This window comes from Amblyomma maculatum, chromosome 10 (assembly GCF_055883805.1).
Source record: "Amblyomma maculatum isolate TAMU_Amacu chromosome 10, ASM5588380v1, whole genome shotgun sequence".
Classification (NCBI taxonomy): domain Eukaryota; kingdom Metazoa; phylum Arthropoda; class Arachnida; order Ixodida; family Ixodidae; genus Amblyomma; species Amblyomma maculatum.
This window is the reverse complement of record NC_139353.1, coordinates 63,209,702-63,231,837: the sequence shown is the minus strand read 5'-3', so window position 1 is coordinate 63,231,837 and position 22,136 is coordinate 63,209,702. Positions and strand designations below refer to the sequence as shown.

General features: G+C 43.3%; 1 protein-coding gene across 1 annotated transcript in view; it reads right to left on the bottom strand.

Moving 5' to 3' along the window:
- Nucleotides 1–9,321: 9,321 nt before the first annotated feature.
- LOC146176682 (ATP-binding cassette subfamily G member 4-like) overlaps nt 9,322–22,136 on the bottom strand; it is a 57,104-nt gene continuing 44,289 nt past the window's right edge. The window contains exons 7-14 of the mRNA XM_084582921.1: nt 19,154–19,277; nt 17,967–18,081; nt 17,542–17,708; nt 16,757–16,846; nt 13,244–13,412; nt 12,110–12,210; nt 11,203–11,358; nt 9,322–9,998 (exon numbers count right to left, since the gene is read on the bottom strand). Of these exons, the coding sequence (XP_084439047.1) occupies nt 9,639–9,998; nt 11,203–11,358; nt 12,110–12,210; nt 13,244–13,412; nt 16,757–16,846; nt 17,542–17,708; nt 17,967–18,081; nt 19,154–19,277 (1,282 nt within the window). The 3' untranslated portion in view covers nt 9,322–9,638. The remainder of the gene's footprint in view (nt 9,999–11,202; nt 11,359–12,109; nt 12,211–13,243; nt 13,413–16,756; nt 16,847–17,541; nt 17,709–17,966; nt 18,082–19,153; nt 19,278–22,136) is intronic.

Below are 22,136 nucleotides of genomic sequence, written 5' to 3'. Positions count from 1 at the left end.
AATGAAGAAACTTGTGGGAAAACCTGCGTGCGCGCAGTCAACAGTACGGAGCAAGTGACCTCAGTTATAGAAAGTTAAGGACAGTTAAGGACACCTGACCCAACCCCACTTAGCTTTGAGTCCGTTATCACCCTTTTGCTCTGTTTTCTACATGCCGCTGAGACGGGATGATAGTGGGCAACGTACCTCCCCCTTTTTTTTTTTCTTGTGCAAAAGGCAACTGTGAACAGTTAAGCCAAATAGCGCGACCTGATATCGTTGATAACCTTCACAGCCTTATGTTTATCCTTCCTTCCGCTCTCTGGAAGCAGTTCTGCGTAGAGCAAATGATGCCTCCTCTAGTTGCAAAGGAAACAAGAGAAAGTGTAATGCCTACGTAATTGTAAGAAAAAGCAAAAAAAAAAACAGGAGTTAGAAAAAAACAACGACAGGTTTGACTGCACGTAACAGATCATATTCAGCTGAGGCTTACGGCGCCTTTTCTTATAGTTTGAAACTAGGGCGTTCATAGGAACAAAAAAGAAACAAACCAAAAAGACGATGATAACGAGTACAGAATAAATATGGGTTGAGTCCTTTTCTCACAACAGCTTAAAACAAAGCATTCGTATCTTGATCTTTACTACGCGAAGGCGGGTATTCTAGCGCATTTTGACATTGTGCTCCGTGATACGGCGCTCGTCCCCTGCTCCAGGACTCGGAATTCCCACGGACAGCGGGGAGTCGCCGAGAGAGGTATCGCTGTTAGTCCTACCTCGGCTACATCTAGGAAGACTCTTCATAAAAGAAATTTGTGAAAGAAGCACTTTTGATGTTTCTGTGTGACAGTTTTCACACGAAACAACGGGTAGGCTGCATGCCTGTCAATGGAACGAATTGACACATCACTTCTAGGGTTTACTATTAATGTTTATTTGCTGCTAGGCATGTTTTGATGCATCGACAGCTTTCCATTGCCACCTGTCATCCTGTGCTCTATATGTAGGCAGTAAGGGAAACATGACGCCAAGGTGCTTAATGCAAGAGCCATCACTCTATTCACCTCTTCTTTCATGAACACGAAAGACGAGTCATAAGAAAAACATCTGTGGTGTTTATTTTAAATTAAATATCTTGTGATTAAAGCTAGGCACAGATCTGAAGGCTTTGCCGTGTGCTTTCGTGTATATGACGACTGAAATCCACAGAGCAATGCTCTTAATTCAATGACACTCCGTGTTTGGATCCTCGATGGAAACGCAACCGGTGCATTTGCCCCTGAACATGGTTACCATACAGCCTTCTGGGCAGTCAGCACAGGGGCTGACTTCTGTCCCGTCGCCATTGTTGCCGGAAGTGCCGCCGCTGCTGTGCGACTCTGATTCTGGCTTTGAAAGCGATTTCTCTTTGGATTTTGGATGTTCCTTTTCGGCATCTGCGCCTGGTGCACCTGCATTCGCAGTCCTCTTGTTACCTTCATCTTTCCCAGCAGAATCGCTTGCAACTTCATGATTTGGCTCTTTACTGGAATCTGGATTCTTGCTTTCTGTACCGTTGCATGAGCAACGTTTGCAGGCGCTGTCAGGGACTTGTACGGCGACGCATTTCGGCCCTTCTTTGGCGCAGTCTAGGTGGGGACATTCCTTGATGTCCGCTTTTTACCATAGAAAGAGAACAATATTTTACTTTAGCGTGTTAAGGTAATATCTGTGCACCAAATAATATTCAGCAGTGGGCTGCTTTTCTATGATCAAAAGAAAAGCTGTGACATACATTGAATCAAAAATTATATATTTTGAGTGAAATGTTTTGACTACTCGCATAAATTAGTTAGGTAAGATTAATTTCCATTGTCACTACAGAAGTATTATTTGTAGACACTTCCTTTGTACAATTTTACATCCCTGCAACAAATTAGGACGTCATGACTATTCAAGAAAAAGCAGTTTTCTGTGCAACATAGTCCGTAAAATGACAAGAAGAAGCTTTAACTCCCCAATATTTTCGTTTACACACAGAGAGAGAGAGAGAGAGATACTTTAATGGCCACAAGAGATGTCTGCCTGGTGGTAATCCTAGCATGCTACTCCTGATGAGGGTTGAGGGATGAGGGTGAGAGAGTGTTCATATTTGAGCAGCGCTATTCTAAGATATATCAAGCTGTTGGCTACGAAGTTATGAAATCCTGTTATGTGCAGGGAGCATTACACTTGCCAGACACTGTACATATTTTACCGCATCTTTTCTTGCAATTATAAGCAATCAGCGATATGAAGCATTTGTGGCTGCACCCCACTTATGATAGGAAGGGTGATTTATAAAGCTGATTTCTCAGTTCATTTTGCTAATTAAGCAGTAGTCACGCCTGAGGCAGCTGTAAGAAATACGTAAAATGCCAAGTGTTCATGCTGCACAAACATTGATTATATCGGTACATTGCAAGCAGAACATTATATTCAGTAGGCTTAAACAATTCTTGCAAATAATATTGTTTCTTGTATAATCAAGTATGGTCGCTCCAAAAAGCAAATGCTGTTACCATGATAACAATTATGTCATTTAGCCAAAGTGCTTCTTCTGAACGACGTAGCATTGACAGTTGCTGGAACAATCTATGAAGACACTTGAAAGAATAAGGCTTGTTTTCCCAAAAGCATGTAGTCAGCGGGTCTTAATAGACGTAAGAGCCAAGAGCTAAATGTCAAATAGTCAAGTCAATTAGATGTCCAATAGAGGTCAAATGTCAATGCCCAGAGTCAAATAGACGTAAAAGCCAAATGTAGCCAACGTGCCGATAGCAAGGAAAGCTTATGGAATTTTATGGAAGGTTATTAATATGTAATTATGAATATTACCAATGAGAAAGTGGAATAAAGAGGAAAAACAACAATATGTCGCCGATGGGGTCAAGTAGACTATACCGCACGCGAAATTTGCCCATCGTGAGTTCGGATCATTCCGGAAGCATGTGACTGCTTTTCTTGTACTTCCTAATTGTTTATCTCCATGAAAACAATATTATCTAACTATAATCAGCACAAACAGAAATCTCCTTTGCTTTCCTCGGTGCCAGTGGCTACTTGATTTCTTTGTATGAGCCTCGTAACAATCGCTTCATTTTCCTTACGTTTGTTTCTGAAATACTTTGTTACTGGAGTGAAACAGATGCGTGCATTTCAACACGAGGAATCGTTCCACTGATCCTGCCGCAGTTGATCAGTTTCCAGTACACTCGACTGCAGAGCCGTTGAACGAATTTCTGTCCAGGTGCCGGCAGCCCCGTTACAATAAAAGGGATAATAAAAATTTACGTCTATTCGGCGATATCAGTGCACGTTAAATAGCGCAAGGCAGCTAAAATTGGTTTGATTTGGTTTGCGGGCTTTAATGTCCCAAAACTAATCAGGCTATGAGAGATGCCGTATTGAAGAATTCTGGAAATTTCGACCACCTGGGGTTCATAGCCGTGCGCTGACATCGCAGAGCACACGGGCGTCTTGTTTCTCGCCACCATCGAAGAGCGGCCTCCGCGGCCGGAATTCAATGCCGTATCGTCGGGAACAGAAGCCGAGTGCCCAAACCACTGCACCTCCATGGCGGGGCGCAGGTTAAATTAATATGTCCCTTTCCACTACGCTGTTCTTCACATCTGTGTCGTGTTCGTACGTTAAGCCCCACATGACTTCCCACCTGAGGAATTCAGCTTCCTTATCAAATTAGCTGTGCTCTACTACAGTCTCAGTGAGCACACTGCTATCCAGATAGCTCATATAACTCATTATAACTCAGTCTCATCTGCTTACAGGAACAATTTTCACCAGCCACCTTCAATTCGTGCCACTTAAATCTTTATGGTTTTTACGATGCTTTACATTTGCGATATAGATGATAAAAACAGCAATTATTATCTGCTAACCATTGCATATGCTGCACGAGAGATCACTCCCATCCGCCCTAGTTCTGCTGGGGCATACAACTTATAAGGAATGGTCTAACGCCACTTACCTCGCACGTCCCACACAGCAACAGCAAACACGAGCGCTAATCCAAACTTCATGACGACAAACCCAACACTCGCACTTCCGTCCTCACCTCGCCTTCTCGTCGTGCGTTTTTCACCCGCTCTAATTATGGATGCGGGGCCTCTCGAAGTTCGTTAGTCAGCCACGCCATATTTCACTTGGCGTTGGTCAGCTGCAGCTGTCCATAAGCTTCCGACTTCTTTCATCGAACCGGCAGCTAATGCTAGCTAGCTCTGTTCGTTGGCCAGTAGCCAACCTCTCACGACTGCGTACGATCCAAACGCATGTGGCTGTCCAGTGCCACGATTTATTCTATTAAAGCATCGCGTGAAGAAGTAATGAGTTTTCGTGACGCAAACGGCCTCCGCAGGAAGGGCCAGAGAGGGATGGGTTATTTTTTTTTCTGAATTTCTTGCCATACATGAATGCATATGTGGAATCAAGTTAAGGATAATTTGTGCAAGCAAAACCAGCAATACGTACCTACCCTGTCGCCTGCCTAAGACCCGTAATCAAATGAGTATGACAGAGTCATCATCATCATCATCAACTTGACTATACCCACTGCAAGGTGAAGGCCTCTTTCATATTTCTCCAATTAACCCGGTTCTGTGCTAGCAGCATCTACTTGACCCCTGCGAACTTCTTAACCTCATCCGCCCACCTAACTTTCTACCTACCCCTGCTACGCTTTCCTTCCCTAGGAATCCAGTTTGTTACCCTAAGCGACCATCGGTTATCCTCTCTTCGCACTACATGTCGTGCCCATGCCCATTTCTTCTTCTAGAGTTCCACTAGAATGTCAGTAACTTGAGTTATTTCTCTGACTAAATCTTCACGCTTCCTAACTCTTAATGTTACCCCTACCATTTTTCGCTCCATGACTGAGTGAAGGCTGCTAAATACTTTGATTCAATGAACACGGGATATATATTTTAGGTTACCGTGCAAGGAGGCCTTATAAAGTAAAGTCATGATTCCTGAACCATAAGGCCGCGGTAGCAACCGAAGTGAGCAATTGGCAGTATATTCTGTAGCCCGCAGCGGTACTCGTAATGTCACGTTGCTTCTTTCAAACCCACTGAGCCTATTTCTACCGCACGTAAGCGTTGCAACACGAAGCAGACGCCTGAAATGCAGTCGAGACAACCGAGAGAGCCTGGCTTTTGGTAAGCGGTGATGTGTAGCGAGGCGGCTGAGATGGTCTGTAAATTGCTATTGCACACATCGCCGTAACAAGCCAGCTCGACCGGCCACGGGAATGGCGGGCTAGTTTCAGTTTATGGCCGCAGTCCCGTTCTTTTGAACGGGCTTCTCCGAATTGCCTCAGAGATTTATTGTAAAGGCGTCATTGAAATTACTGCATCGCAGTTCATTTTCCAGATACCTTTATTGTAAGATAGCTTTGAAATAATGATTTGAAAATGTTTATACCACCGCTGCTAAATTTCCGTACTGAAGATGCTGATCTTTATTTTGCGAATCTTCAAAAACAGCTGCTTGTTTTTAAGGGGTTAACTAGAACAGATTATAGTACTGAGAGAACGCTGTATTTTTCTTACATTTATGGGCTACTAGTTCGAAAGAAGGCAGTGAAAAACTAAAGGATGCATATCATAGATATCAGAGAATTATGCTCCCAAATAATAGCATAGAATTAAAAGGGGTTAGGTTTTTTTTTTTTTTTTGCGTTAGCTTCAGTTAACTGAGAAAATGTGTGTACGTGGGGCAGGGCTTCGAGTGATCAAAAAGATATTTTAAATCAAACCCATTAGATTTCGCTCAGGCCCTTCTTGTATTGGTTGGCGATTCACAAGCGAAGGAAAACAAAAGGTAGCTTGATAATAAATACCATGATGCAACTGCCTCTGCATTAAAGTATGCAGCCATTGCTGAGAATAGGAGTCCAGAAGAAATCTATGTAGGAAAAAAGAAGGGGCGTCCTTCATACTCATATTCGAAAAGGGGTCCATGACTGCGTGCTAAGAGCAGTTTTCTTTCAAGCTCTCTTTTTTTGAACATGTCTGTCTGAAAAATGCATTTGAAGACATTCCAAGTGCCTCGCCGCTGTGGTGCAGTGGTTAAGACGCCCAACTACTGTGCCGACCGGAGTACCCACGTTTGAACCGGACCGCCGGCGTCTGTGTTTCGATGGAGGAGAAACTGTTACATTTCTGTGCACGTTAAAGATCCCCAGTTGGTCGAAATTACTCCGGAGCCCTTCCCTACGGCACCCCTTTCTCTTTCCTTCTTAGCTCTCACCTTCCTCCCTTCCAATACGGTGCGGTTCAAGCGTCTATCGAGAAGTGTGACAGATACTGCGACTTTCCTTTCCTCTGAACTGATTATTATTATTATTAAGATTACGCGAAAGTTCAGAAAGCACTTGGATTCTGAATTAGCATGTACTTCGTCACCATGGGGAGGGAAGTGTTAAAGAAAAATCACATCGCAATTTGTGGAAACTTTCGCGTTTCTTTATTAAAAACATCTTTGAGGCGAGATACAAAAATACTTACTGATGTGCCGAATGCGCACTGATAAATTAGTGTAATGTTAGCTAAAGGCACCACTTGATAAACGCCGCAACGCCGCTTTTGCCTCTCTGTCAGCACGCGGTTCTCCTCTACCGGCACGTCTCTATGGCTAGCTCTCTTGGACGCTAGAGCTCTATTAGACGCTACCAAGCAGAGCCATCTCTCGGTCGTCAGCTGGGAATAACAGATTGAGGGGCGAGTTGGTGCTGCATAGTGCCCAGAACTGCGGCGCAACGTACACAAACACGTGCATAGAAACACAACACAGGCGCACACTACCAACTATAATAATATGAGCACACACTTCCTCTTCAACACTCAGCCACAACTTCCTCTTCTACTCAGTACATCACACTCGCACACTTCTTTCCCAAGCAGATGTCTAGCCAACCATAAATGTTAGAAGGACAATCATACCAGTCCAACACTCACATTGTCCGGGCGACACATCCACAACTTCCACCACATATCTGCAGCTGTAACGTATAACGTTCACGTTCACTCCTAGAACATTTAAAAACGAGTCCGGTTCTTGAGATTTTAACGGCCAAAAACATCAAGGCAACGCTTCAATCAAACACTGGAAGCCTTGCCCTATCTGACCACGATGGCTCCTTTATTCACAGGCAAAAAAAACCTAAAAGCCTGGGTCGCCTTCTCTTCATATAGGTCAGTTAATAATATAATATAATATATTATCAATCTATCATATAAGAAGATTGGCCCATAGGGGTCAATGGGGTCATATGGTGTTCGGCTTGGTCGTCGTGTCTTGTGGTCGTGTGAGTCGCGTCTCGGGTCAGTCTCGCCATCGTGTCTTGTGGAGGGGGCGGGCGGGGACGGAGCTGCGTAACGGTGAAGTCGCGTCGGGGGTCAGGCAGGCTGAGGACCAGCCAAGCGATGACCCCTGGACCTTCTTGCCGAAGGCGTAAGAAGCCGCAGGGCGTTGAAACTCCGGGCCAGGATGAGGAGACACGAATTACCAAGCACCTCCGACTAGAGCTGTGCACGGGCTCTGGCAGGGATGAAAGCTCGTACCCGGTCTCTAGACCGACGGTAGACCGGTTGATAAACCGGTCTCAGGCGGTTCGGAAGCCTTCTTCCTCAGGCCGAGTCAGGGTCAATGTATATTTGTCCCGGCCTGGCCGGGCCGGACCAGACACCACAATCACGAACACATGCAACCTTTGCGAAAGCGCGAATACGACCATAGTGGGATAAGTTTCTAGAATGCACAGGCAGAATTTTCTGTCTTTCCCACACGTGAGCTTCCGAGTTCTTTCCTGGCGTTGACCCGCTTTTTTCTCCCAGCCTCCTCACAGCGAACGGGTTTTTGGTAGCCGTCAGTGACCGAGAAAAGGGGCCGCTTGTGGGCTATTTAGTTTCGAGTTTCGCATCTCCACTTGGGCGACATCGGCACTGAGTTCGATGCGAAAAAAAAAAATCTAGAAATCACTATCTTTTTTTTTAAATAACGGATAAAATAATTTACCCTGTTTCATAAAGTTTTTAATGCAAAATAATTGCCTTATGCAAGTTGTATATCATAAATACTTAGGGTTATATGTAAACAAACACATCAATTTGCATAACTATATTAGAAATACTGGTTCATTGGCCTATCGATATTATGTTAAGTTATGCAGCCAGGAAGCGAGACGCACTGCTGATAAGGCCAAACTTCCCACATTTAAGAGATTTCTTTGATCCTAGTCAGCCTATAATGGCACTTTTAAGAGACCCGAAATAATAAATATATTATCGGCCCGAGGTAGTGCAAAGGAGAAAAATCGGGTTGATTAATAACAAAGAGGGGACTGAATTCACCTACCCGACTAATGAAAACCAAACATATTCCAACGTTCGAAATGCGCAGCAGGATTGCTTCCTTAATGAATTATGCATAACATTTTACCTAGTGCATTAAAAATATCGGAACTCGGTACTCACAAAGCGTTTAACTCAGGACACGTATGACGGTCAGGACGACATTTGTTAAAGCCTAGTTTTCTAAGATTCAAACTTTTGGAAATAATTTTTTTGTGTGAGCAATTGCTCATTACACCTTTCTAGCGAAGACAATTTTTAAGTGATGTGGTTTTGTTCACTGCTTCTGCGTCATATCTTCGGTTCTGCTGTGTTGTTTTTGCATTACCTGTAGCCATGTGCAGCGCATTGCGCTTGAGCTTTTCTTACATTCATTTGCTTCATATTATTACGGGAGAGAAGGTGTTCGCCTCACGTAGAAGCACACATCGCACACAAGGCACAGGCAAAGTGCGCACATCACGTAGAGGCACAGGCTGATGAGATGGATTCAGCCAGGGAGAGCGTGCCAGACATACACACAGTTCGTCCGCATCGTCATCTTTCACATCGGCTCATAGCAATATCTCCCCTCTGTTGTGGGTCTAATAATTCGGCGTTTATAGCTAAACTTATTACTGAACATGTGATTTCTAAATAGATAGCAGTGATATGCACATATTTTGTTCGTTTGTATTATTCTTTTCTTTGGAAGAATACTGTTATAGAGAATCTTCAACGCCAACAAAACAAATACAAAGTGTGGTTTGCATGTGTGTAAAATCTGGAAATTATTTGCCGTGTAACAGTGCGTACTGTAAAGGACATCAGTTTTTGTCTACAAGGTGTGCTACTCAAGTCACTCCTGACCGGCAATAGGAATGCTTGTGAGAATGAGACTTCTACATATTCGCCTATGTCTTCTATGTTTACAGCGATGAACCTCTCTGCATGATCACACGGAGGATTCAGGGTACCGGTGCAAATAAATGTTGCTTTAATATGGTGCACGCTCTACTTCATTCCAGCCTGGCCAAAATATTGTCGTCTTGTCATTTTGACGACCAAATGCCGTCTTCCAGGTAGAACCGGGAACAGCAGCTTGGTACACACCATTTGGCGCCCAATGTGTCACACAGACGGGCAAAATTCACTCGCTAGCTTCGTTATTGGTCTTTCTTTGGAAACACGCAGTCACGTCGTTCGAAAACAGTCCGCTCAACGCTGATAGCAATCAGCACACCTCGCACAACGGTCACCGTTCGTATCGTGCTAGAGTTGGTGGAAGCCTTCTTTAAAACGTCCGCTTTACTCTCAGCCTAAGAGCCACGTAAGTAGCCACGTTTAAAATTACCGCGAACGCAACGAGAGCGGTTGCACAGACTTCGACGCTGACTTCGTTGAGGCCCATGAACCGGATGAACTCAGCCGGTTCCGTGAAAAGGCAGGGCACGGACCACTCATCGGGCTCGGCACATTCCAGCTCGGGTCTGTCGTAGCCGTAGATGACCAGCATGCATCCCTCGTAGGCGTACCGCACGAAAGACACGTAGGAAATCCAATGAAGGTAGCGGGGCATCGCTCTCAGTGTCACGACGAACCCGCTGAAAAGGAGCATCGGTATGGCCACTGCCGGTGCCAGGAACACGGCCACCTGGGAAATTGGAAAGACAAGTGGAGCTCGCATCGCGTTTGCCAAATGTTGAGGGTGCAGAATAATAAACCTAACTCTCGCTATTCTGCCCGTTCTGCTAATGACCGTCCTTTAAAATATGCTGTGGTAAGAAATGCAGATGCGCGAAAAACGGTCATTCAAATCGCACAGTGCTGAAGAGTGTCCCTGGAAAGAATAAAAACTGTACAGTTTTGATTACAACCGCAACCAAATATAGCTGCATAAAGGCCATGGCTTCTCTTCACCTTAAGCAGGAACAACCTTTGGAGCCTATTTAATGCTCCGCCGATGTAATTGTGGAAAACTCCGACGACGGGACGGGGCCTAGGTATTCAGAAGCATATCAGCATGAACTATGCACAGCGCACTTCAGAGTGCGAGACAGTAGACGAATGTTGTCAGCCTAAGTGCAGTTTTCTAAAGCAAGAATAGGCAGATAATAAAGCGGGCGTTGCCGTATACTGTGTAGCTAAATACGGGGTCTGATATGGCGAGACACGACTTCTGACTGGGCCGACCCCTAAATGTATGGAATTCAAAAGGTACAGAAAGCGTATTGTGCCCACAAGCATGTTTGTGCTGATATCCCATTGGAAGCTTGGTAAAGTACACCGCGAAAAAAAAAAAGGTGAGCTTCGAACGTTGAGTACGGTGGGACCAACGCACTTTCAGCAACAACCCAGAGATGGCGACTAACGTGTCCACTTAAGTGATACCAAGATAACTGCGGTATTCTGGCATAGCAAAAATGTATCTATTATCTATTTTTCAAGAAACAATTTACTGCGCCGACTACAATCATTTTCTCTCCGCAAATGGCCTGACCTCGCACTGCCATAAGGCTCTCTGCGTACTCTGCATGCTGAGGTTTTGCTTTCCTTGATATATATATATATATATATATATATATATATATATATATATATATATATGCTCCTTCCTTAAACACACACTTCCATAGATACTAAGCGCATTATAATGGTGTACTAGTTACCTAGTTTATTTTTATTGAAAAGCAAATTGGAGTCTCCAGTAGTGCGATTGGTGTTCATATTTATGTTTCGTAATTTTCCCCAGACTGCCTAGTTGGTTGATTTCATATTTGGCGCGGAGGCCAGTCTTTGAAGTGCACTGCTGCTCTGAGACGCCTGACTCTTTCTTTTTTGGCACGTTGATTGCTTACCTCGACGCTCGCGAAAGCACCGATGAGCATTCCTAACGAGTGGGCGACTAGCGTCAGCAGAATGGAAAGCAAGGAGAACATGAAGAAGCGGCTCATCTCTGGTGGCTGAGACGTCATCCAGTAGAGGATTGCCACAAATATGGCGGGGTAGGCTACCTGCACAAGAGAGAGTGTAGTGTGTCTCGTCATCTTTAAGCAGAGGCAAAATTCTCAACAGTACTTGAAGTACATGGTAAAGCATGCAAGATCAAAGGAGTAAACAATTTTTATTAGCGCATATTAGTCTGGCGACAAATGATACTAGAATGCTGCCTTGACTTTTTTCTCTTTATATCTTGCAAAATTTTTAAACAGGAATATATCAAAAAATTGGAAGCTAGAATACACATCCCATACATTACACACAGAAGCACACATCCCAGGACTTCTTCTAAAGCATGCATTTTTTTTTAATTTTAAGTCCCATATTGGTAAATCTGCACATCTCGGAACGCTAGAGAATGACTCAGATTCCGTTTAGGAAGAAAGGAATACCACACCCTTAGCTAGTAATTTCAAAATTGCTTTTGTTCACAAAAGTGGTAGCCGCACTCATAGAGCACTTGCAAAATAATGTTAAAATAACATCACCGCAGTATCTTTTTATGAGTATTGGTGCCATAATTTCAAGACGACCAAGTCATCTGATATTTTGTATCAAGAACCTAGAAGAGTCATTTTTTTTTACCAAAACCAATAACTCAAGATCAGAACTTCAACATGCGTCCGTGAGGTTTTCTCGTGACCCGTCTGAGTGATACACAACTCTGTGTGATATTCCACTTTGCAGTTTTAGATGTTAAGAACCTGGCTACCACGTGATATGTATAATCAGCAATCTTCCAAACTTTATTAAAAAACAGCCCACCTGAAATGGAATTTCAACGATGGTCTTGGACAGGTAGTAAGCCTTTAGGGTGTACCAGGAGTTGTTCCGCTCTCTTGTGAATACGGCGGCTTCGAGGGGATCTGTACAAGGACAAACCATGAGAGAATGTGAATGTATGAAGTTCGCTGGCTCCCTTTTTTCTCTTTTACACTCTGGCGGGAACGAACAAGTAACGTTTTCTGGTAACGAATTTTTGTCACGAAGAGCCTTTCTTATGAAATAGAATGAGGTGGGCCTATTGTTTCAGCGTGCTCCTATGATTACGTAGTTATAAACTCTATCATTATTGCCACTTTCAAAACAAAACCTGTAGAAAGCAACAATATCCACCGCAAACAACTCTGTCGGGGTTAATCTATTCATACCTAAATTACGAATTTGTCAAGGAAACAAATTATCCCCCCAAGAAATGCTAGCCAATGCACATACACGAAACAATGTTAGAAGCTTTGTTAACGGTGCTGAGATTTGAGCATTATGTTATTCGGGAGTGAATACCTTTTACTTTGCCTACCGTTCGCTGCGTGAAATATAAAATTGAAGGCCACAAGCGAACTTTAATGCTCAGTTTGAGTAATTTTTTTGTTCATCTACAGATCCACCGATAGTTTTCCTCGACATATTTCAGAAAACGAGAAAATCACCGTTGAACGCTGGCTGGTAGTCGCCGCACTCAGGAGTCCCATTTTAATCTATACAGCTTGCTTACAGACTAGAAACATTTTGCCCGGGATGCGCTGGTCGCTTAGAATATGTTGATATCAAAATTTTACATAGAAGCTTCGTGGTAGTAGCAAGTGCACACTGCGAAGACCGCACGTCGAAAATGCGCGACACTGAACATTAGCAGACAAAGGTCCAGATGCTCAGTACGACTGTACTCTTTTTAAGCCAATTTCGACCCTTCCTTTTCTAGTGGGCGTAGTTTTGAATCTCTATTTTCCGAACATTGTTCCAATGAATTTGTGCGAGAAACACTTCTGCAAGACTGCAGTGTTGGGGTCATCTTGTGACTAAGCTTAAACAAAAACGCTCTCAACCTTTCCTCTCCAATTAAGTTTTAGGGAGTATGTGAATGGGGCGGGTGCAGATATTTTCTTCCATGGTACTCACAGCTGAGGACGACGGGCATCATGCCGGTGAAAGTGAGGAATATTGCAGAGAAGAATATGAGCGTGGCGTTGTTGAAAAAGCTGTCCGCTTTGTGGCCGATGTCGTAGTATAGGAGACCCATGCACACGCCGACCAGCACATGCGTAGCCAGCCGAAGGTGGAACACCATCTGTACAAAGAGTGATGATCCTGTATGGGGTTACTGTTGCCCGTATTTCGAGGAGTATTCCGAGAAGGATCGTGCTCATTGAGCTGCTCCACGAACAAAGAAGGCTTTTCAAAAAATAAAGACTTGAAAAAAGTAGTTTCGAATCAGATTGGTTGTCAACGACAAAAATCAGATTGAAATTCCCCCTATAGTGCACATTTAGTGCATTTGAATCCTCGGAGACCTGAGTAGCTCCATACCATTAGCGCTTATTGTGCTTGTTCCTTTCTGTGCTATCTTTAGCGTTGTTTTATTTACGAACATTGAAGGATTGACCCAATCTTTTATACACTAGGTCTATCTTTACATAACAAATCCACTTTAGGTGCCCTAGGAGAACTTCGGAGCGTAAAAGGGTTTCGAAATATTTATATTGATTAATTTTTTCGTACGATGAGGCTAAAACAGTGATGGTGAAATACGTAATCCAAAGGCAGAGTGGTTACAGCAACCAGGTTTTCTTTTGATGACCTATTAGCACTTTCCCACCGTGGTTTCTCTAAAATTCAGATGCTGCACCCGGAATCTAACTAGTGGTTTCTTTCTCACGATAAGAGCACATGCAGCAGTGCATAGGAGAAGGAGGTGGAGGAAGGAGGAACATAAGGAGCAGGAAAGGCAGGGAGCTTAACTGGTAAAATAAACCAGTTTGCTACCCTGCACTGGGGGAAGGGGGTGAGTGTATATAAAGGTGGTGGGTAAGAGAGGGACGGGGGAAGTCATTATTGTCACAGATTTTGCAGCCTAATATTACCTACGGGTTATTACAGGACTAAACTCATGCAACTGAAAAAAAAAACAGCTAATAAAGAGAAGCAGTGTTTAGGATATATATAATGACAAGGCATGTTGTGAAACGCCACGCAGGAAAGAATGGTTTGAGAGCACTAATATCTCTTTATTTTACACTTTAGACGACTCGCACAATTTTGTTCCTATTGAGGGCACCACGCACAAAAAATACAAAAGGGCACAAGAAAGACAGTGTGACGCAAGCTTTACCTTCATAGGCACATCACCAGGTAAGAGAATACATGCTGTCGAAGATAGGCAGCTCGTCAGAGAATGACTGCAAGGATAATTATTAGTCACCTTGTGGCGTGAGGTCTACATTATTTCTTACCATGAACTGCGATTTTGTCAGATGCAAATAGTAAAATGAAGATATGAATTGCCTCTCAATGTCTTATGTTCTGAGTTATCGATAGTATGGGTGCTGGTTGGGCCTATCCAGGAGGGGCTATTATCCATGCATATATGTGATAATGGAACCTTCGTCGCAATAATGAATCGAGTAGTCTGGGAGGTACTAGGAAAGGCTATAGGTCTTAGTTATGCCACTTATGTCACTAGATGCAAGCCCTGAGCACTTATTGTGAGTTCTTCAATAAAGAAAGATATTTAGACGACATTCAGAAAAGTTCTCATTTCCAATCCTAACGTAAAAACTTGTTCAAACAGAAGGCCGATCTAGAAATTAACCCTTTAACAACTTTATAAACTGTATAAACCGTGGAGATTTCTGGTAAAACTTGCTATACTTACGTTGAGGCTAAGGGAATCTGTCTGAAAAAAGGCAGTAACTTTATTTTAATTAATTAAAGGGTTAATAGCCTGCTTCCAGCAAAACATATTTTGTACCTTGTTGATTCTGAGTCGTCATCACCTGAAGTCATTGCAGCAACATATTTTTCCAAATAATAATTATTATCGGAGTTATAGCCATCGCCATCAGCCTATTTCGACTGGCTCCTGTCTCACCGTCACTTCTCTGATGTTTTTCACACTCCTGCAGTATCAAATATCCTCAGCAAGCGAAATTGGCCCTCCTCCTACGATGCTGGTGAAAATGGCGGGCCATGGCCTTGCGCTGTACGGTGTTTTTTTTTCTTCCTTTTTTTTTCTATTACGCTGAGGTCGAACTTCTTTTCTAGGGGAAGCAATGCAGCACCTAGTGAAGCAAGCTAAACTTGGCTTGCTTCGACGCGTTGTTCGTCGTCGCAATCTGCTTATTTGCAATTAAGTGAATGGCATCGTGTTTGTACGCTTGAAAAAAGGAATAGCAAGAAAAAAAAATGGGCGCTCTCCTATGTGCTCCGTGTAGATCACTACCTGCAGGGATGTATGCATGCTGGTCAATGTTCTGCTGGCATAAACAAAGCACATATTTTGAGTAAGCCTAATTTTAATCATGCGTGTGCTCCTGTGTGGTCGCTGGGGACAGCGATAGCGGTATTTGATAACTGAAGTAACATACCTAGTTCATGCTGGATACATCGACATGTCGTGCCAAGATGTCAATACTAAATGAGCGTCTGTTAGTAACTTGATGTGAGTTATTAGCAATAGAAATAGCTCATAGCGTCTCAGCGACTTAGGTGACTGTTGGCGAGTAGGAAAATTGAAAGAAAGTGGTTGTTTATGCACATAATTATCAGAGTATGCGACTATTTCGGAAAGACTGGCGCCGTCTGGTGCCATTAACGCGCTTTGAACAAAATCGCGGTGCGCGTTGGCTGCGTCGGATGGCGCGGACGAGCAACGGCATCCTTTGCTCGTGCTAGACTTTTTCGCAGAATAAGTCTTGTACCTTCACATTTTCACTATTTAAAGTAGTAAACTAAAAAAAAAAGGTTATTCACACTTAGTACTTCTTCACATGACTACATCTGAAGCAACGCTCATGAAAACAACACAAGAGAAGTTCTGGAAATATTCGAATAACCGTTCCATGTCGGGATGTCCGTCTGCCTTGGTGGACAGAGCCATGGCGTTCAATGGGAGCTAAAATTTTAATCGTTAAGCATTTTTGCATTCTTAAACCATGTATGAGGACATGCGTCTACACATTGCGGCAATGATGAGGCACGACGCCTGGATCTACTGCCTTCACCCGATCGACTGCGACGAAGAAGCTCTTGTGCGACGAGTGATGGTTCATCCGTGAGTCAAATCAGTTGCTGCGTTTATGGTGGACGCGTATTTGCGCAGGAGGTTTGGCGCATCGAAAAAAGCGTGATGAAGAGTTGAGTCGAATTTTACTGCTTTTCCGGTCCCCATAGCTGTAAAATATTGCAGAGGAATTTCTAATGCATGACTGAAGTGCCTTGCTCGCTTATATGAAATGCAGAGCCTGATACACAGTCGTTTAATGGTGCTACTCTCATCAGGTATATGCAGTGAAAAAGCTTTGTTCTAAACTGTGACACGCAGAAATAGAAGTTCTATTCTTTCGCTTCTGAAAAGGGTTACATGTCCCTCCAAGTGAACATTTAGTAACTTTCAAATGAGAGATCGGTACTCACCGGATTTCGAATAAGGGAAAGACAGCAGCGTTTGAGTAGAACATTCATTTGTACACAGCAAGGGGCGGTGGTGACTAGCCGATGGTTCTCCTGAAAAGTAAAAACAAAGGAAAAAAAAGGAAAATTTTACTTTTAGTTCTCGATGTATTGCGGTAGGAAGAAAAATGCATTTCATTATACTACGCCGCGTACTATATGCAACATGTTTAGACCAGATTCATCGGTTGGAGCTTCGTAGTCGAGAAACAGCGCAGTCAGGCATCTGAACTATCCCTGCTGTGATAGCTGGATTAGATATTTTCCTTACAGTAAATGGTGCGTACGTCGTCGTCCAAGTATGTCGTAATTCAAAACTTCCGATTTAGTTATCCCGTTCCGCATGTTGGCCTAAGCCAAGTAAGACTCCCGACCGAAGAGTTCCCTATCTCGACATTTAGCCTACATTGCCATTCATCTTAAATAGAGCCAGAGAAGCTGGTAGCGAGGTTCAAGCCACTTAGATCTTTAAACATGTTGAAGCGAAATAAATCTTTCCTTGTTGCTCGGACGTTCACTGCCACTTTGCGTTATTGCCCCAAAAAGCCATCAAAAAAGAAAGGAAATATTTAGAAATTCCTTTTACTCGTTCAATACGCTTCAACAGCTTTTTACTAAATAAACTCGACAATATTCTTCGCAATGACCCTTTTAAAATCTGAAACGGCAAACAACTCCGTGTCTAAAGCGTTCCAGGTCTTGCTACCTTGGTTTACAACAGGTAGACGAACGTAGCGCAAATCATATACCTGCTTCAGAAGAGGTGCTATTGCCGTCACTGGTTCCTTGAGATCATCTCCTCCGTTCGCAAGCGATTTTGGAGTCGCGCTGCAGGGCACGGGCTCACTATGTCGCTCGGCGTAGCGCACTAGGTCACCCTTGACGTCACCATAGTCACCCGAGGCCACTTCAATTACTGGATAGAAAGGCCAGAACTTTATTGTCAAAGAAGCTGAGCCGTCACGTGGAATTCGCATTTAACTAAAATTAATGCCACTATGCGATGTTGAATTATCAGATGAAAAGTTTTTCAACCGCTATTTTAACAAAAAGGTTTTCTTTATTGGGAAAACTAATTCAATTTATAGCCGCTTTTTAATAAAATGGTTAAAGAAAAAAACCAAACTGACTTGAAATTAAACTATGGGTTGTGTGCACAAAAATGTCGTCTTACCAAAATCGGCGGGGTTGTAAAATGCTGGACATTGCAACCCGTTGGCTGCCATGACAGTCAGTAGATCTCGAACAGTGCCATGATATATGCAATAACCATCAGCCATGATATATAACTGTAAGGCATTGAAAAAAAAATCGTTTGTGAGTGAATATAATAAACTCCACTCGAATAGGTTTCGCATATGCTTTACCAGGAATTCCTCAGACCCAATACAGTATATTTATTACATATTGTTCGGTATCACAGAGCTTAGATCTGCTGTAATGGTGTCAGTAGCTAGCTCATAAAAACCCAATATATGCCTTGAAGATTTTCAATTTTATTGTATTCCCGATTCTTGGTTTACTGGGTGCTTATGTGCTGCATATATCTTTATCAGCGGCGAATATATCGTTTTGTGCAACTTTTAAGGAGTTATCGGGAAAGAGCAGAAAATAATTTCGTTACTGCGCAGCCTGTTTAAATACATGCAGGAAACTCATGCTACTCCGCTGACGTCTCCTTAGAATATTGCTCTTAGCGTCTGGTGTGGCGACGAAATAATGCTCAATGTCATGTGCGCCTTCAAAATGACTGTAAACATCGACTACCTGATCTCGATTCTTTAAAACACTAAATCAAACTTTGTTCGGAAAGCTTGTGAAAATGTTCACTCCCGAATATTGTCCCTGTTACCGTATTGTTCAATGTTATGCAAGTGCTGCAATTAGTCTTTGGAGCCATCAACAACTTCATTTCACTTTGTGTGCTGACATGCAGAGGTCAGTGCATTGGTTGAGAAAGGAAAACCTTGCCCGAGGCCGGGATATAGAGAACAACGTTATGAGAAAGAGCTAGTATATTTAAAGCTCTCATGTTCTTTTAATGAATTTTAACCAAACGCCATTACAAATGCTACGACCCAGGACGCAAACTTCATTAAATATGCCATGTGTGAGAATGAACAGGTTATTACACACGGAAAGTGTTGTAAACAATGCATTAGTTTGTCTTCAGAGCACATGGGCAGTTATGGCAAATCCGTGAAGCACAAATTCGTTGAATGGTGAATTGTACTGTCCCGCATGCATTTCGAGGCCTTCGACAGTGTCGTAAGTGGCGCTGTAATAGGGAAACGACGTGATTCGAAACCTTTGGGACAAAACTGCACATTAAGACACGTGAGTGAACGCAGTGTGCCTCACCCGATCGAAAAGTTGGAAGATCCTTGAACTTGGCTGGTGTATGCTGCAGACTACCGTGTGGCCCTTGAGGGCAAACTGCTTGAGCGTCAGGATGCATTGCAGAGCGTTGGAGCTGTCCAGGCCACTGGGTTGGAAAGATAAATCAACAATTTGGATTTAAGAATGTAAACGTAAATTTTCACTCTCTACGCCATCCTCTAGCTTTAGGCCAATGTGCCAGAACTGGGTTAATTGTAATTATATGGGGGAGGCTTTCGTCCTGTACAGCGGCTATATAAGGCTTATTTTGACGACGGTGATATTTAAAGTTTAGAACATCAAAAAAGTTTTAAGTCAAAACAAAAGATTCAATTAAAAAAAAGCGCTAAGCCCGAGACAGCAAGTGTTATTTTAAAGGAGTTTGATGCTTTTTTTTTTTTTTTTCTGAACCGAAAAATTGTGCTCGTTCTCTGTTAAGTGCGGTCGCTTCACTCTTAAGTCGGAAGGTCATCAAGCTATAGACGAGAATATTGTACTAAAAAAGAATCTCAGGCTGCCTGTGTGTAAGCAGTTTTCTTCAAAGCCTGTAATTTCGAAAAAGCGTTCATGAGCGCATAAATCGAATGAAGTGCTGGAGTCACGTCGCAAGCATTGTAATTCCCCACTGTAAAGCCAGACGGCGCTGTGGGTATAGTAATAAATAAATAAATAAATTATTCAATTAATTAAACGTAGTCGCACAGAGTTGTTTTTCAAAGACGGTGCTCAGTCTCATCCGCCGCGTACGCATCAAGTAGTGCTCTTTTTGGCCCCCGTTGCTTGGAACATTGAAGATCCGTTTACGGCCACTAAAAAGAATTTAACAATAATCAGATGCAACGTATTTCTTTCAGCATATCCTCCTCTTTTGCACTGTGGAAACAGAAATAATGTGAACATTGTTCATCCTCCATTGTTGTTCTTCGGCCGCATTACACTGTTGCTTAGCACACTCTCTTGCGTTCTAGTACAATGCGCCTTCAACGAAGAATAGGGTTCTGAATTCTTCGGAAGTGACCCGTGATCCTATCTCCAAAACTGCCGCTTGGCTCGGACGCTTCTTCTTGAACCGGAGGGCTCGTCCCCACCGCCGAAACCGCAAGCGAGACGGAATAGTGCTATTTCAGTCCACCGACTTTCCTCGGCTTCGCGAAGGCTCATCCCGAGGACGTCAACCACGCGCGAATTTCTCAAAGTGCTGGAAAGAATCGTCGTGTGTGCTGACCGCCTCTTCGCCACAGCAGCGCCTTGACGACAGGCGCGCCCTCTTGAGCCGCGAGTTCCATTATTCTAGTGATTGGCCTGCGATGTGGCTCACTGAGCTCGGTCTTGTAATTATTGACCGTGGCACGCTGCACGGTGACACTAATTAGAATCAGATGTTAAGCTAGTGGGTGTCTGCAATGCAGTTCGTTTAGCCGAAGGACCCGTCTTGGTGCTGCTTTCCAGAAAGGGAAAGGCAAATCGCTTGCAAGTAGCACTTTACCAAAAGATGCCAAAGGAAGCCGTGTAGGTGTTCGCAAGGTGCATTCTTATTTGCAGACAACTTCGCTGAATGTAGCTAAAGGCTCTTTTTTTTTTTCTCGTCGCTTAAGAAACTGAACACACTGCAGTCCCACGCTAATAGCGATTGAAAACTTAAAGGCATTCGATACATGTGCGCAATCAAAGGGTGCAGTAAAATTCGGCGGGAAGATCTGGGATTTGAGTCAAGTATCGACTAAGGGATGGTTTCAATTCATCGAATATATTGTTAAGATTCAACAGCTTATTGCTGTCTCTAGTTGATTCCCGAGTAAAGTGCAGTAACTGAAATAATGCCATACATGTAAGGAAGCATTATTAAGAGTTGAGCGTAACTTTGCAGTACCTCATATAGATTTTCTTCTTTATTGAAAGGAAAAAATCTGACAAATAAAGACCAAAACGAGCCACAGGAGCACGCAAGAGACATTGGGAGTGTTGTCTGCCCAGTGTCAGCACCCGCGTCAGTATCCAAGGCATTCAGCGCCAACAAGCGGGTGCCGGAAAAGAGCGCAAAGAAACTAAAAACCCGCTTCTACCAGTGCTCATGCATGCTACGAACGACTTGAATGTCGAAAAGCCGCTTTTCAATGCAGGTGAAAAGAGAAGTGCGATGCCAGCACTCGTTAAAGAACCCCTGGTGGTCGAAATGTACCTCGAATGTTTCTCATCTGCGGACATTGAAGCTTTGTCGTCCTCTCACTACACAATACAGCGTGTCATATTTATTTATTACGCTCCAAATATACGATACTTACAGATTTCTCAACCATATTTGGCTAACGTAGCATGAATAAAAACCTTTGAATGATTTCATTTGAATGATTTTAAGGTTTTAAAGTGCGGGCGGCGGATCAATAAGTTTGTTAACTTCACAATACCTTACAAAACCTTCCTTTAAGGATTCTCCCCCTGTACATGTGTAAAGACCTGCGTTAAGCACTACCATCCAACTTCTTTATACACCTGCCGGCCTAACACCATAACAGGGTTATATGCTACACTGTCCACATTTTCAATCAGACGATACCTCACACCGTAAGGCTGAAGCTGAAAATAAGAGTCCTTTGTGGGCGTCTCAAATGAAAACAGCTTTCCAGCAATCCATGAATACATAGGCGATGATTTCACCTTTTTTTGCATAGAATACAGTAGCCTTCCCAAGATCAACGTGATTTCCACTGCCATGATGTCCTTTAAAGCTGTGCACTCTGCATTTATTACCATACCAGAGCTTCGCATAATTATTCACATTTATTGGGACATTTCTGCAGACCAACATCATTCACGATTTCTTCTCTGATAGAGAAAAAATGATTTGTCTGAGACCACGCTCGCTTTCGCTAGAACTGTGGTACTGGATGTCACCACTCAGCGGCTAAGTATGCCGAAGTAGAAGCATTAAAAGCTCACGGTCGCGATGTCTTCGCAGAGCTCAACT